This window comes from Martes martes, assembly GCF_963455335.1.
Source record: "Martes martes genome assembly, chromosome: 10".
Taxonomy (NCBI): Eukaryota; Metazoa; Chordata; class Mammalia; order Carnivora; family Mustelidae; genus Martes; species Martes martes.
Window position 1 is genome coordinate 8,468,828 of NC_137898.1, and position 17,310 is coordinate 8,486,137.

Sequence of the window (17,310 nt, forward strand, 5' to 3'; positions counted from 1 at the left end):
TCCAAATAGAGTCTCATTCTATTTCCTGGGGGTGAGGACTTCAATATCTGATTTTGGGGGGCAGAGCACAATTCAGAGGAGTGGCTGTAGCTGGTCTCCCCCTGGAACGCCAAGACCATTGCAGGGGTCGGGAGTGGGGGCTGATGAGGGGCCGAAGCAGAAGGAAGAAGGTGGTGCATTTCATTTCTCCTTTCCTGGGCTTTGGACAGCTGCAAGGGACCTGGCTGGGCTTAAAGCACGACTCCAGAGCTTGCGGAACATGCGAGGCTACAGAGTGAGAGAGGGCCTTTGAGGCTGTGGGTCTGTCCAGGAGTGGGAGAGGGCAAATCCCTTTTCTTGAGCCAGAGGGAGGGGAAATTGTGGGAGAGGGGAAAGGCCTGATGATGACCCTGACACTGATGGGAGTGGGGAGAGATTTCCCTGCCCCAGGCTGGTGCCCCCACTCCACCCCGGCTCCCTAGACCTGGGCTTGTCCTTCTGAGCCTTTATCATAACTGGTCATTATACATCGAGGAATTGTCTAATGTTTGTCTCCCCTTCCCCCTACTTCCCAGCTATAAATTTCATGAGGGCAAATTTACACTTAGATCCTCAGCACCAAGCAAGCCTGACACCAAACAAGTGGTCAAATGTATTTAAAGAATGAATGACTGAGGGGCGCCAGGGTGGCTCAGTGGGTTAAGCCTCTGCCTTCAGCTCAGGTCATGATCCCAGGGTCCTGGGATCAGCCCCGCATCGGGTTCTCTGCTCAGCAGGGAGCCTGCTTTCCCCTCTCTCTCTGCCTGCCTCTCTGCCTTCTTGTGATCTCTGTCTGTCAAATAAATAAATAAAATCTTAAAAAAAAAAAAAAAGAATGACTGACTGACTACCCGGAGCTGTGGTTTCGGGCTCCTATCCGGCCACCAGCACCTTCTGTCTCTCCCCAGCAGCCGTGGAGTCCTGGCACAAGCCCACACGAGGCAGCTGCTCTTCTCACCGGCTGCAGATCCTCATCGAGGCAAATTTATCCATTTGTCTATGAGGAACCAGTTAGTAGCTGGGAATCATAATCAGGGACCTAAGGGTGCCCCTTTCTCCCCCATTCTTTGATCTAGCAACTTCTTCCCCTATCTGTGCTCTTGCATGGGTATAGCTCTGGGCCTGGGGAGAAACTAACGTCCAGATTCACCTACTTTGGTCTACATCTCAGCTTTCATCTCTCTGGCTCCCTTCCAGGTCCCTGGAGAGTCTCGCAGATCCTTTTTCTCTCGGGACCAGTTCTGCACCGTCCTGGAACAGACAGTAGGATAATGAGTAGAAATCCTGGGCAGGAAGGATCGACAGAACTGGACAGCTGGCTGGTGAGAAAGATGAGGAAAAGAGGCCAAAAGGAAAAGAAAAAAAAAAGCCTCCAACATCTTGAACCAAAGGATTGGGAAGAGTCTGGTGAACTAATGGAAAAACAGAGAAGCTGCAGGTACAATCTGGAAGGTGGGGAGATGGTTAATTCCAGGCAGGACCATTTTGGGGGAGGGTGAGGGTGCAGGAAATGGCCTGGACAGGAGATGTTCAGTCCCTGAACATTTGTTAGTTTATATGTTTCTAGGAATTTACCCCTCCCTTTCAGATTGCCCAATTTGTTGGCCTATAATTGTTCATAATATTCTCTTATGATTGTTGTCAGCATCTGTTGAAGGAATGGAGGTGCTGTTGCCTGAAAGCTTGTTAATACACTCTGGAGAAGACAGTTTCAACTTATTTGGGTGCTCCTCTGCCCTGCGAGGGAGTCTTTGTGTCTGCGGCCATTTTGCGAGACAAGATGCTGTGGTCGTTACAGGGAGCGGCAATCACTCTTGCTCTCAAGGAGTTTCCGGTCGACTTGAAGAGAGACGACGTACACCTGGAGGAGAAAACCAATAGGACAGAGCCAGCCACTTTTAATTTATCTCCCCCAACACAGAGATCGAACCATCTGGATGGAAGTGTTGTAAAATGGGGGAAGAACAAACACCCCCCATAACTTCAGTAGGCTAACACAACACTTTTCACTCCTTTGATGTTTATCCTATGAACCATCTTCCCTCCCCCATGGAACATAAGTTTGGGGAAGAATCTCAACCAAAAACTTAATGTAGCATGATTTCTTCCCCTGCCCATGACTCTTGACCATGTAGACTGACTCTCTCTTTCCTGCTGGGTTCCTGTCACTTTCCAATCATTTTTGGTTACTGAAACCCAATATAGTTTAGCACTGGCCATCGATGTTGGTGACACCACAGAAAGAAACAGAAGCAGACGTATTTACTTCCTGATGGGTGGGTGTGTGGGGTCTCATCTGGGCACCATGAGAGCCAGGAGAGATATATGGTAGGCGTTCCTAAGAACTATGTTTTAGGAAGAAGAAAGATGACGTCAGAGGGAAGGTTTGCAATGCAAGAAGGAGTGATGAGCAATGGTAGTGGCCAATCGGCAAATCTAAATGAATGTCTGTATAATGTATCAATGGTAATTACGTGAATTCAGGCTAAAAAAAAAGGGCAAAACTAAAATAACATGGGAGAGGAAGACAGGGGTGAATGTCCTGACATCCTTGCATTGTTGCAGAGGGGTGTTTAAGATATTAGTTTTGGACTTTGAGCATGCATGTTAAGATTTCAAGGGCAATAAATGAAAGGATCCCGGGTAAACTTCCCAAAGAGTAGAGGGAAAAACGCAATATACTGAAGATCAGATCTTTATGAAGAATAATATAAAACTTCATTGGGGGCGCCTGGGTGGCTCAGTTGGTTAGGCAACTGCCTTCAGCTCAGGTCATGATCCAGGAGTCCTGGGATCAAGTCCCTCGTCGGGCTCCCAGCTCCATGGAGAGTATGCTTCTCCCTCTGAACCTCTCCCCTCTCATGCTCTCTCACTCTCTCTCAAATGGATAAATGAAGTCTTTACAAAAAAAAATACTTCATTGGAAAGACAACTATCATATGATCTCCCTGATATGAGGAAGTCGAGAAGCAACATGGGGGATTTGGGGGGTAGGAAAAGAATAAATGAAACAAGATGCGTTTGGGAGGGAGACAAACCGTAAGTGACTCTTAATGTCACAAAACAAACTGAGGGTGGCTGGGGGAAGGGGGTAGGGAGAGAGGGCTGGGGTTATGGACATTGGGGAGGGTATGTGCTATGGTGAGTGCTGTGAAGTGTGTAAACCTGGTTATTCACAGACCTGTACCCCTGGAGCTAATAATACATTATATGTTTATTAAAAAATTATAAAAAAATACTTCATTGGAAGATGTTAAAGAAGACCTCACAAACAGGGATACTATGTAATTGATTGGAAGACTCCATTTTGTAAAGATCGAAATTGCCAAATTGACATACGAATTCAATGTAATTTCAATCAAGATGCGAACAGAGTATTTTTTTAAAGATTTTTATTTGTTTATTTGACAGAGAGAGAGAGAGATCACAGGTAGGCAGAGAGGCAGGTGGGTGGGGGGGAAGCAGGCTCCCTGCCAAGGAGAGAGCTGGATGTGGGGCTCGAACCCAGGACCCTGAGACCATGACCTGAGCCGAAGGCAGAGGCTTAACCCACTGAGTCACCCAGGTGCCCCTCAACAGAGTATTTTGAGCAATTTAGCAAGCTATCTTTATGGAAGGGCAAAAGCCCAAGAATAGTTAAGAAACTCCTGTGAAAGAATAAAGGGGGGGGGGAGTCTCCAGAATTCCATATATCGAGACTTATTATAAAGATTTAGTAATTAAGATCACCTGATAGGGGAACCTGGGTGGCTCAGTGGGTTAAAGCCTCTGCTTTCGGCTCAGGTCATGATCCCAGGGTCCTGGGATCGAGCCCCACATCGGGCTCTCTGCTCAGCGGGGAGCCTGCTTCCTCCTCTCTCTCTCTCTGCCTGCCTCTCTGCCTACCTGTGATCTCTGTCTGTCAAATAAATAAATAAATAAAATCTTAAAAAAAAAAAAAGATCACCTGATAGGATCACAAGGACAGACACATTTACCAGTGGAGTAGAAATACAGCCAACGATATTCTTGCTTGTTCTATAAAGTCTGACACATAACGCAGGTGGTCTTGCTCATTCCTGGGGGAAGAAGAAACTATGAATAAGCCATGCTGAGCTAAATCGTACGGGGATTATTCATATGGGGAAAAATCAAGTCCACGTAGATTAAATGAAAAAGACAACATTTAAAATTTTTATAAGAAAATGTAGGAGAATATTTTTCTGACTTCAGAGCAAGAAAGAACTTCATGGCAAGATGCAGAGTGCTAACCACAAAAGAGAGGACTGATCAGCTCTACCGCATTAAAGTTAAAAACTTTTCTTTAACTGGAGACTCCATAAAGAAAGGGAAGACAAGCCATTACCTGGAAGAAAATATGTGTAAACAAATAAAACTGACGATTCCAGAGAAAATTGGGCAAAAGACATGAAAAGGCACTTTTTACAAGAGGAAATCTAAATGGCTGATTTTATATACATATATGCACATATATATGTGTATATATATATGTTTCAATCTTAGTGATCAGTGAAAAGCAAATGAAAACTTCCAGTAAGACTTCTTAGTAAAATACTATTTTATATCCATTTACGTGGAAAAAGCAAATATGACAGTACTAAGTGTTGGTGAAGGTGTAAATCCACAGGAGTTCTTACTCGCTGCTGGTAGAAGTTGAATTGGCGCCATCACTTGGAGAAATGTTTTAGTGTTTTGTCGTAAAGCTGAATCTTTGCATACCTTCCCAGGTACTAAATTCTGTAGACTCTTCTGCATGCATCGTCAGGGCGCAATTAGGGTTCTTTTCAATAATTTCTAATTCCAAATTCAGAAGTAACCATGTGGCTTTGGCACCAGATGGATAAATTGTGGTACATTCTCAGAATGGGCTGTTTTCCAGCAGGGAAAACAACTTACAGATTTATACAGTAAGATGTAGGTATTATGGATTGAAGGTATTACGCTTTAAAGGAAGCAAGTTTCGGAACATACGGCATACCATTTCTATAAAGCTTCCAATATACAGAAGGAAAGGATGGATGAGAAGTACAAAGAAGGGGTTTTACAAAGCTACTTTTTAAAAAAGGCAGGGGCACAAGAGCGCCTGGGTGGCGAGGTCGGTTAAGCGTTGCCTTCAGTTCAGGTCATGATCCGAGGATCGAGCCCCGGGAAGGGCTCCCCACTCAGCCTGGAGTCTGCTGTTTCCTCTCCCTTCGCCTCGGCCTCGGCTCGTGCTCGATCTCTCTCAGATAAACAAAATCCTTAGGAAAAAAGAGCAAGGGCATAAGAGACACAAGAGTGGGGAGAGGTTACCTCTGGCAGAGGGAGGCGGGGAGATGGGACAAGGGACGAACGCACGGGTGGGAGCATCTGTGCTAGGTATGTTCCCGTTCTTAAGTAGACTGGTGCGTCCATGGAGAGTAATTTCATTCCGTTTCACAACTACAAGTATTCCACGTTTTCTTTTCTTTCTTTCTTTCTTTTTTTTTTTAAAGTAGGCTCAGCGCCCAGCGTGGAACCATCCTTGGTCTAGAACTCACCACCCTGATATCAAGACCTGAGCCATTATCGGGAGTCCCACGCCTAACCGACTGAGGCACCCAGGGCCTCTCCCTGTGTTCTTTTGTATATATTACGTATGATATAGAATTAGTTACAAAATATATAATTTAAGTTATATAAATAATTCAAATAAAAACTGTGAATCCCTCAAGATCTTAACTCCTGAGCGGGCCGCCCCAGGCCCGCCTAATGTGGCATCAGTGTGTTTGTTGCTCCTCCGTCCGCTTCTGCAGCCGCGTGGGATGGCACCTCCGGCCTCCGTGCCCCCTGTTTGCGCGGCCTTCCACCTAACCCACCGCACCCCCTGTGACCTCCGCCGCCGCTTTCCTCGCCTTTCCTGGGCCTCTAAGCGCCCCCCCCCCCCCACGAGCGCCCTCTCCGTTCCCCCGGCCGTGCGCACGGCGCCCGCGCGCTCCCGCCGTTTGCTGCGCGCCCCGGGTTCGCGGCCAGGCGCCCCCCGGCCCTCCGCAGGTCCTCACCGCGCCGCGCCAGCGCCCTCCACCCCGCCGGCTCCGCCAGCCCCGCGCCGAGCCGACGGGGTCCCAGCCGGTGTGGAGCCGCAGCAGCGGGATGGGCCTGGGCCCCGCCGCCCGCGGGGAGAGAAGGCGCCGCCTCTCTCGCTTCCCCCGGCCCCGCCCCGGCCCCGGCCCCGGCCCCGGCCCCCGAGTCGCAGGTACGCTGCTTGGGGACCGGCCACCAGCCCCCGGCAGGTCCACTGTGCTCTCGTCGGCCCGGCCACAGGAACCCGGCTCCTCCCCACCGAGCCGCAGCGCGGCGGCCTGGAGGCCCTATGGGGGGTGGTGATTCTCAGGTCCCAGTGGGCCATCGGACCCCAGAAAAGGCACCAGAGATGCCTTCAAGGCTCCTTCTCCTAGCTAAGTGTTGCGGTGCGAAATGCCCGTTAACCGGAATGAGCGCATACTTGGAATGATCTTTCGTTGGTAATTCAACCAAAGCGAGCCAGGTGTCCAGTGTCTCCCTCGGGTGTCCACCCTCTGACTCTGTTAGGGGTAGAGCTGGAAGCAGAGTTGGCAGCTCTGCCAACAGAGCTGACAATGGCTCTAGGACCCGAGGGCCGCTGAAACTTCTGCTGTCAGGTTTAGTCCCTGGATGTCTGGGATCTCACTTCATCCCCTCCCGAGCGAGCGTATCTCTGGGAGTTCCAAAGTCTCTTCTTTCCAGGGGAACTGAGACCTCTCCAGCACCCAGTCTCACAATCCACTCACTTCCTCACCCCAAAACTGAGGGCTGACCCGGCCAGGCACGGTTCTCGACTGGAGCTCTGAGCCCACCTTCACAGAGATGTCAAGGTGCTCGCTCCAACAATCCTTTCACAGATTTTGTTCCCTGTAGGAGGCAGTTGTGGTTTGTTTTCCATTTATTTTTTAAGGATTTTATTTATTTATTAGAGAGAGAGAGAGAGAGAGAGAGTGGGAGAGTGTGAAAGCACAAGCAGGGGGAGTGGCAGAGGGAGGGGGAGAAGCAGGCTCCCTGTTGAGCTGGGAGCCTAATGTGGGGCTCCATCCCAGGACCCCGGGATCATGACCGGGTCTGAAGGCAGACGCTTAAGGGACTGAGCCACCCAGATGTCCAGGCAGTTGTGGTTTAAATAGCATCCTCCTCCCCACCCCCCACCCCCTACCAGAAGAATCATCTCAAGCATTGGTCCAGCTCTCACCCAAGGAGCCACAGCAGGGAACCTCAGAGCTGAGCAGAAGCAGCCAGGAGGGGTAAGAGTCTCCGTGTGGAAGGACTAGGTCTTCCGGTGGGGAAGACTTTGGAGAACCGACTTTGATGGTAATCCTATAAAGCAAATCCGGAGCTGGTTTCCATAGGAACCGGCCTACTTGCCCCCTAACCAGCAAGGGGAGGGCTGCTGTGCTCCGGATAATAGATGACCTCCAGGCCTGGGACCCGCTGGAGGGACCTGCTTGGCAGCAGTTTCTAGCCGCCAGACCTCCAGAACCCTGAGGACTGCGGTTTACCGCGTGGCCACGTGGTCTCACTAATGAATGATGTGATCTTGCAAATTTCCTCAGTTCACTTTCATTAAAAACACTTGCTTCAATTTGCAAGGACCTGGATGGAACTAGAGAGTATTATGCTAAGCGAAATAAGTCAAATCAGAGAAAGATGATTAATATAAGATCTCTCTGATACGAGGAATTTGAGAGGCAGGGCGGGGGGTTGTGGAGGTTAGGGAGGGAAAAAAATGAAACAAGATGGGACTGGGGAGGGAGACAAACCATGAGAGATTTTTAATCTCGGGAAACATATTGAGGTTTGCTGGGGGGTGGGGGTGGGGCTGGGAGGGATAGGGTGGCTGGGTTATGGATGTTGGGGAGGGTATGTGCTATGGTGAGTGCTGTGAATTGTGTTAAGCCTGGTGATTCATAATCTGTAGCCCTGGGGCAAATAATACATTATATGTTAATAATAATAATAATAATAATAAGCATGGTTTGCTTCTTTTAAAAATTGTGAGGGTCTGAGTGTTCCCCAAAGAACTATACTCCATCCCCGTACACTATACTTTGGAGAAGAGGTAAAGTGTGGGGGAAAGGCAAATAAAATGCCATTTTTTAGTTGGTAATGTACCAGATGTGTATATATTATACTCTCTCTTTTAACCCTCTCGACAACTCTGAGATGCAAATACTCTCATCTCTGTTTTATAGATAATCAAACTGATGTTCAGACACATTCATTTACTAGCTCAAAGTTGGATAGCAAGGATCAGAGCCAGGATTCAAACCCCGTATGTTTTTTTTTTTTTTAAGATTTTTTTTTTTTTAAGTAATCTCCACATCCAGCATAGGGCTTGAACTCATAAACCCAAGATCAAGAGTCGCACCCTCTAGCACTCTACTGACTGAGCCAGCCAGGCCCCCCAAACCCAGACCTTTTTGACCCTAATATATTTCACTATATTATCCCAAAGCTATTCCTGCCGTTGGTTTCAGTCCTCTCAAAATAACGTTTTGGTTCAAGAGACAAAATATACTGATTTCTTTCAAGATATGTACAGTTACAGTATTGAGGCTTAATGAGATTTCTCAGATTTATGGACCTAGTTGTTGGAAGAGAGAGCTCGAGGGGTTTGCCCCCCCAGTAGGATGGACAGAAGGAAGGGAGGGAATCGAGGCCTGTTGTATTTCATTAGAAGCCATTATGTACCGTTACCATTTTTTTAAAGCTATGTACAGGTGTCACTTTGAAAAACATGTAAGACAGCATGTAAGACATGTAAGATCTTACATGTAAAACATGGATGATTAGCGATAAATAAAAAATCCTGAAAGCTACTCACTGCTATCATTAGCAGTTTAACGATCATCCGAAATGCAGGAAATGGCAATTATTTTGTATGGCAGCTAAGAGCGTGATCACGGAAACACGCTTTGGGGAAGCTGTTTCCTAGGGTTTCGAAATTGAAGGAGATCCGGAAATCACAAGTCTGAAGTAATACAGAGTTTCCAATAATGGTGAAATAGTGTTATTTGTTAACTCTGTGATCACAAAATTCATCTAGGGGGAAGCCCATAGTTAACTTGGAGACCACACCCAAGGAGAAAAGAGCAGAGTCGAATTCAGCCCCAAAGCCTGAGAGCGCCGGGAAATTGGCAAAGCAAGCCGCTGAGGTAGGTATCACAAGAGTTCTTTGCGTGCACCTTTACTCTGCCCGTGACTTCTCTACAGACCCTTGTGCTTTATTTAGACTGTGTGGCAGGTTGAAGTGCATACTGATTTGGGATATTGGTTGTGCCTTAAAATTTTTTTTCAAAAACAGCTTTGTTGAACTCTATTAAGCTTTGCTGAGATATAACTACATGTAACTATATATGTATATAACTATACATATCCATATACGATAAAGTATACATTTTTAGAATATACTGTTGGATATGGTGTGGTGTGTGTACACCCATGAAACCATCACCACAGTCAAGATAATGAATATCTCCATAACTCCCCAAACGTTGTTTTCTTTTGTAAATCCCACCTCTTCTCACCCCTCCCCCCCTCCCCAGGCAGCCCCGGATCGGCTTCTTGTCACTATACATTAATTTGCATTTTCTAGAGAATTCTGTCAATGGAATCATATCCTATGGGCTCTTTTTGTCCGTCTCCTTTCATATAATTTCGTGTAATTAAAGTTATATCCATATTGTTCCATGTGATTCATAGTTCATTCCTTTTTATTACCCAGTAGTAATGCATTGTATGAATACACCATCGTTTGTCCATTCACCGCTTGATGGGCATTTGGGCTGTTACCGGGTTTTGGCTATTTCAAATAAAACTGCCACGAACATTTGTGTGCAAGTCTTTGTATAGACAGGTGTTGTCTTTTCTCTTGGGCGAATACCTAGGAATGAAATGGCTAGATCATATGGTAGATGTATCTTTTTTAAAAGATTTTATTTATTTATTTGAGAGAGAGAGAAGGGGCGGGAGGGGGAGCAGAGGGAGAGAGAGAATCTCAAGCATTCTCCCCCTCGGAGCACAGAGCCCTCCCAGGGCTCAGTCTCAGGACCCTGAGCCAGAGGCAGATGCTTAATTGAGCCACCCGGGCTCCCCCATATGTAGTTGCATTTTTAACCTCCTGTTTTCCAAACCAGTTGTGTCGTTTTACATTCCCGCTAGCAGTGTGCGAAAGTTCCAGTGCCTCCTCATCGGTATTTGGTTGTCTCTTTAATTGTTGGTATCCTCATAGGTCTGTAAGGGTCTCGTGGTGGTTTTAATTTGCATTTCTCTAAGGACTAACGACGTCGAACATCTTCCATATCCATCTTCCTTGGCGAAGTGTCCAAATCCTTTTGCCCGTTTCCCCCCTTGGTTTCTTCAGAAATTCTGTGTCCGTTCCTTTCATCAGATACATGCTTTGCAGGATCCTCTCAGTGTCTGTGGCTTGTGTCTTCATTCTCTTAACAATAGCTCCCGAAGAACGAAATTTTAAAATTTCGATGAAGTCCAATGGATGGTGGTGATGGTTTTGTAAATTTGTAAATTTTGTACATTGTAGTTCAGAAAAGAAACAGGTGCCCCCTTTTACTTCTGTGAATTTTTGCCAGGCAAATGGCTGTCCTCCACCATGAAAATAGAGCTGGCAACTGGGAGGTGAGATGCAGCCTTGAGGAAATTATACTAAAGTGGGCAAATGGTTGAGTAAGCGACAAATCCGTTGTGAAGCTGATGGCTGGGTGGGGTGGTGTGATCCGCACCAGGGCTCCCCAGGTCTCTGTGGGCTCTGATTCCCCAGCTTGCTTTCTCAGGGAGAAATCAGTGAGCAGAACTTCTCCCCAGGACCCATCCTGGACAAACTTAAGGACGGTTTGGGAGGGATGCATAGTACAGAAGGAGGGGATAAGAGAGTTCTTTTTCTTTTTCCTTTTTCTTTTTTTTAGTTTGGGTTTGCAATTGCAAAAGCTCTAGGTTTTCTTTTCTTTTCTTTTTTTATTGTGTTAAGAGAGAGCACTTAACATGAGATCGACCCTCTTAATAAATTTTTAAGTGCACAGTACTGCATCGTGCCCACATACATGCACGTGCGGCACACACCCACACACACATTACACACACGCACACTGTCTCCTCCCCAGGCCTCTTTCAAGGGATAGAGCATCAGCATTTTGGGGCCAATCAAGAGATAGAAACTACCCAGTAGATCAAACAGGGGAAAGTTTAAAGAATTGTTAAACTATATAAGAGTAACTCTAAGAAATGAAGAAACTCAACATAGCCTCCCAGGCCTGAGGCAGAATTCTCAGGGAAGGACAGACTTGGAAGGGGTTCAGACCTCATTAGAGAGGAAAGCAGGGAAATTTGGTTTGGCCATGGGCCGGTGGTGGTGGTGGCGGGCTGTCAGCAGGTGGTTTGAGCATGCAGACTTGGGGGAACTCTGGACCCGTCCATGTGGGATCCGTGCAGAGGGAGTCAAGACACCAGCAAGTGCTGGAGGTGTTTGGGCACTGATTTCTCTGCGGAAGGGCTCAGAAAGGTTACTGTTGGAGGCCTCTGGCTTGGGTAGAGCCCTGCCAGAAGTCCTCACACCCACACTACTGACCATCACCCTCCCCACCCCCTCTGCAAGCCAGAACCTGCAGGAGAACCCTTCCCTCTTGCAATGCTTAATGAAGTGCTCATTTAAAAAATATTTTATTTATTCATTTGACAGAGAAAGAGAGATCACAAGTAGGCAGAGAGGCAGAGAGAGGGATGTAGGCTTCCCGCTGAGTAGAGAGTAGAGAGTAGGGGCTCGATCCCAGGACCCCAAGATTACGCCCTGAGCTGAAGGTAGAGGCTTAACCCGCTGAGCCACCCAGGCGCCCCAATGAAGTGCTCATTTTTAAGGAGAAAAGCTTAAAAGAGCTCCGGCACATATCACAGAGCTTATCTGGAGGGCACATTTGGAGCCCAGTGGCAATACATCGGCCGCTGGCACAGTTAGCCTCTGTGGCTTTAATAACCCGAGTGACAGCAGGAGAGGGGCAGGCCCTCCTTCCCACCCATCCCCCCGCTACCCACCGTCCGTCCGTGGGAAGAGAGCTTCTGGTAGCCTGGATTTCTACAAAGCGATGAAACCCTGTGTCTTCAGGCTGACTCTAGCTAATCCCCAGACAGGGTCTCCGGAGTTCCTTGGGCAGGTGCAGTTTCTTTATCTTATTTCTCCCCTCACAGGGCAAACCAAGGCCCAGACCCGGAGACCTGATTGAGATTTTTCGAGTCGGCTATGAGCACTGGGCCATCTACATGGAAGACGACTGCGTGGTGCATCTGGCTGCCCCGAGTAAGGGTGGATACTCTATTGATATATTGATATTGACACATTGATATTGACACTGAAGTTAGCAGAGTAAGAACAAGTGCATTTAGTTATTGGGTTCCTCAGCGGCTGCCTTCATTAGCCAAAAAACACTCAGCGCATTCCTGGCCCTCAGTGGACTGGGTGACGGAGCTTGATCTCTGTCCACCCAACGCCCCCGAGCGTCCAGCCCTAAGGGAGAGGCAGTGCACCTGGTGGCCCTGTGTTCGTTGAGCCTCGGTGTCCCTCCTCCTCTTTCTGAGGCTTTCCCGGGAGGGGGGCAGATGCCTGCACGTTCCGACGGCCCCTAGATGCTGCTGCCGCATCCTGGCTCGTCGCCCCGCTCTTTCTGACCGTCCCCAGACACACAGCTTTCCTTTCATTCCTCAAGGTCTCCTAGCACAAGGCTGAGATTCAACTGGTGACTAATTCAAATTTAGTGGAGATTTGATGGGAAGATGTGGTGATGGAAGAAGACAGAACAGGAGACACACTTAGTCACAGTGGTCCCCTTGTGGGAAGGGACCAGGAGGTGCTGGGAGAAGGGGAGGCTAGGGGACACCCCTGCGTATGCTCTGATGCCTTCTGAATCTTGCATCCTGTGTGAGTGTTGTCCACTCAGGATGAAACTGCAGTAGGGCCCTGGGACCAAAGGCCTGTGGCCACACCATGCTCACAGCCCTCACCCCCAGGGCTCAGTCCTCCTCCCTAGGTCCCGCCTCCCCCCCCTGCAGGGTGGAGCCCCTCTCCTGTGACCCCCTACAGGAAAAGATGCTCAACATCATCTGTCATTAAAAAAAAAAAAAAAGGCCGATGGGCTGATCTCCAGGCGACAGGTGTCTCACTAGGGGGGTGGGGGCGGGGGCGCAGTTCATGTCATCCACTCCCCATCCTCGGCCATGCCTTCGACAGATGCCAAAGCCGAGGTCTTGGAGGGAAGCCACTTGACGCACATCTTAAGAGTGAGCCAGTGCACTACCCGCCCCCTCCCCCAACGCTGTCCCTCGCAGCTTTCCAGCTTCTGTTCCCCTTGGTCCCCAGGTGAGGAATTCGAGGTGGGCAGCATCACTTCCGTCTTCAGCAACCGCGCGGTGGTGAAGTACAGCCGTCTGGAGGACGTGCTGCACGGCTGCTCCTGGAAGATCAACAACAAGCTGGACGGGACGTACCTGCCCCTGCCCGTGGACCAGATCCTCCAACGCACGAGAAAGATGATCAACAAGATCGTGCAGTACAGCCTGATCGAAGGGAACTGTGAGCACTTCGTCAATGACCTCAGATACGGCGTGCCCCGGAGCCAGCAGGTACCGCGACCTTTGCGACTTTTGCCGGGATGGTGGCTTCTTTCTGAGACTCCTCGGGGCTTGTCATCTCCTCTGTGATGGGAGCGTTCTTTGCTGTGCCGGGGGCCTTCTCCGTCCACAGGACTTCATGGTTCAGGAGGTGGTTTCCCCTCTGTTAGCCCGTGGAGGAGCGCAGAGGCGCTAGGCTGTAGAGCTGGGACCCTTGCGGCGGGAGGGGGGTTGCCTTGGTCAGACTCTTCTTTCTGTTTGTTCTTTCACACAACGGGGGTAAAGTGAGGTTTGGGGCTACATCTGGCCCACAGACATGTTTTGCTTGGATGGGTAGTGTTGTTGGGTTCTGTTTTTTTAATTTGTACAACTTCCCGAGACTTAAAAATATAGAAATTTTTTAAAAGATTTTATTTATTTATTTGACAGAGATCACAAGTAGGCAGAGAGGCAGGCAGAGAGAGAGGAAGGGAAGCAGGCTCCCTGCTGAGCAGAGAGCCCGATGCGGGGCTCGATCCCAGGACTCGGATCATGACCCGAGCCAAAGGCAGAGGCTTTAACCCACTGAGCCACCCAGGCGCCCCCAAAATATAGAAATTTTATATAAAAAGATCTGGATTCACAGCCATTTAGAACAACTGACGGATCAGGCCATGAGGCCCGTGTTCTGCTCGATGACCTGTGCGGCCGAGTAGTGGCTGTCTCTTTAGATGGGGCATGTTGGGGTCGACGTGCCACCGCGAGCTTCGCCCGTCTTACCAGCCTGGCCCATTCTGTGTTTGGGTTCGTGACCCCCCACCACACGGGGTGGGGATAACCCCAATGAGGCCCTGTCCATGTGTTCAAGGGCTTTGAAAAATAGCTCAAAATATCTGTGACAACCTGAGCAGCCCTCTTTCCTATTTGATCCTTACTAAACCCTGTGAGAGGAGTGGAAGGTGCATTTATATCCCCTTTTTAATAGATTGAGAAATGAAGAATTAAAGAAGGAACACCTTTTTTTTTTTTCTTGCTTTTTTTCTGTGGCTCTTGTGTCCCCTCAGGGTACTGGGCTCAAATCCCAATGCTGGTCTCTCTATTGTTGCTGAGAGAGCGTGAGCGGGTCACCCACCCCTGTCCCCTCCGCTTTCTGCACCTTCCTCCTTTATTTCTGTCCTCTCCCGGCCCGCACTCCATTCTTCGGAGGCCTCGCTCCAGTGCAGGGGGGCTTGGGGGCTCCAGTGTCAGGGATCTCCCATCCCACAAGCATTTGTATATGACAAGACCCCAGGAACCAAATGGATGCCAGGGAGCCTTCTCTGGAGTGTGGGCCACGCTCAGACACTGATTCCTACCATGACTTTGTCCAAGTGAGCTCCCCTCCCTGGCTCTCAGATTCCCTGTATGTAGATGAAGGTCTCAGTGGCTCAGCCACGCTGAGATCCTTTGCCTCCCTATCCCTACTCCAAAGGCAGATCCTGGGCTGAATGGCTCTGAGGGACCAAGGGGGCCAGGAGCCATGGATGCCCTTGGAGGGACAGGGAGTACGTCCGCCTCGGATGTCCCATCCTGGGCCATCCTGACTTCTCTTGGTCCCTTGCAACGCTAGGATCTTTGGAAATAGAGGCTAGCACAGGTTACTTCCTCCTCCAGGCAGGCCGGGTGCTGAAGGGGAGTGATAGGGGCAGGGCACAAGCCTGGGATCACCCCTGAGAGTCCTGTGGACTGGTCTGCTTTGCAGGTAGAGCACGCACTGATGGAAGGCGCGAAGGCTGCGGGAGCGGTCATCTCAGCCGTCGTGGAGAGCATCAGGCCCAAGCCCATAACCGCCTGAAGGAGCTCGGAACTCCAAGCAGGGGAGGAACTGCCGTCATCGGCAGGGACGACGTGCCTCCTTGCCTCCCCTTGCCTTCTCTTTCCATAGCCCCACTCGAGAAAATTGTGAACTTCTGGAAGAATCTAGAATGTATCCAAAGACCCCTCCAGAAATACATCCAATATATGTGATCCTAGATCCGTGGACTCTCGGGGTGAGAAGAAACTAATGTTTATTATTATGCTTCCGTGAGGCACCAGGCACCTGCTAGGCATTTCCTAGGCTTGTGTCATCTCCCTCCCGGTGGGAAGGGTCTTGCTGGTTTCTCAGGCTGACTCTGGTCTGTGATGTTTGAATACCACCTAAGCCATCCTGGAACCCTCTGCTTGAACATTCCCGGGAACAAAGAGCTCTTTTTCAGAAGTTCTTGTTCTTGAACTAGAATGTCTCCAGCTTGTCGCCCTCACGTGTATCCAGCTCTCCCTGACCCGCAGCGCTGTGGGTGGGGGAGGAGGGCTTGAAGGAAACTCAGCGGCTTGCTATGCAGAGTCCCCTGTGCTTAATACAAAATCATACACCAGCCTTATTCTCTGTTGCTTAACACCCCGTGCTTTAAATTATAATCAACATTTACTTCGTTTTTTTAACCTTAGAATTACCAGAAAATCGGAAATAGTTATTTTCACTGATTTCAGAGGAATATTTAAAATAATTTCCTCTGCAGATTTCTGTGCACATGAGGGAGCGGGAGGAGTGATTTTTGTGTGTGTGTTGACTGCTGTTGGCAGGAAAGCAGATCTAGAATGAAGACCAGGGCCTGTTGGTGCTCGTTGAGAGCCGAAGGGATCCAGGAAGGCTGGAGAGGGCCTCTCAGAATGGCTAGGAACCATGAGTGATGTGGACAGAAGCAGGATGGAGCCCCCAGAGCATTTCACATGATATCTGTCAGGATGGCCCATGAGCCTTTCTCCTATTTGGACAAAGTAGACTCTCAGCGAAACTCTTCGGTTTCTTCCCCCTCCCACTCTTTCCCTAGCAATCCGAACTTGACCGCATCCTCTCGTTGTCTAGACGCTGGGTCTGGGTGTGTGTCTCTGTCTTGCATCTGCCTTTTCCAATGACCTCTCACTCTGCTGTGTGTGGGAGCTCCAGGGGTTGGTCGGTGGAGCATATGCCCTCATTTCTGTGAATCATGAGGAAGATAAAGCTGTTATTACCCTGAGTCCCTCCAACCATCTCTTCCCCACCCCCTAGAATCTGCTGAGCTCCCAATACCACTCCCTCCAGCTCCTTTTTCATGATGGTCTAGGTTGAGACTTCCTTTGAGGTAGAACCCAACCGCCAGGAATTTATCTCCTGTAAAGTATATTCCTTTTAGTTTTGAATGAACTCTGTCGTATATTAGTGAACTTTTTGATTCCGAAGATGACTCTGACCTCCCAGACCATAGTAATCATTCATCCAAAAAACCAGATTTGTGTGACAAACAGACAACTCCCCCATGCCAGGGAGTGGTTAGTAACTTGTGAACTAAGGGCTCATCTATCTCTCGCTTAGGTTTGGGACAGAAGGACACTTCTGGGGCTTCTTTCAGTTTGCACCCAGTGGGGCCGAGGGCCTCAGTTCAATATCAGGGTTTACGTTTCATTCATTCATGCAACAAACATTTTTGAGCATCTAGCACGTGCCACATCCTGGCTCTCCCCACCGTGGCCTGAACCCACCAGCAGCGCTCAGGGACAGCAGCAAGAAGTTGCACAGTGGGGTGTGGGGTGGAGAGCACCTGCTGGATGGTGTCTACTCCTGGCTCACAGGTGCACGTAAGGCTGGGAGCTCTGGAACGCACACTCTACACTTTG

General features: G+C 49.1%; 1 protein-coding gene across 1 annotated transcript; it reads left to right on the forward strand.

The window, feature by feature from the left end:
- Positions 1-259: 259 nt before the first annotated feature.
- Positions 260-16,030, forward strand: PLAAT5 (phospholipase A and acyltransferase 5; the record flags this gene model as incomplete). The annotated part of the gene is made up of 8 exons (XM_080817885.1): positions 260-274; positions 1,216-1,281; positions 6,031-6,232; positions 7,205-7,289; positions 9,092-9,200; positions 12,241-12,355; positions 13,406-13,668; positions 15,377-16,030. The coding sequence occupies 8 exons, from the start codon at positions 260-262 to the stop codon at positions 15,467-15,469; spliced, it is 948 nt and encodes a 315-aa protein (XP_080674011.1). The 3' UTR covers positions 15,470-16,030.
- Between the last annotated feature and the right edge of the window lie 1,280 nt (positions 16,031-17,310).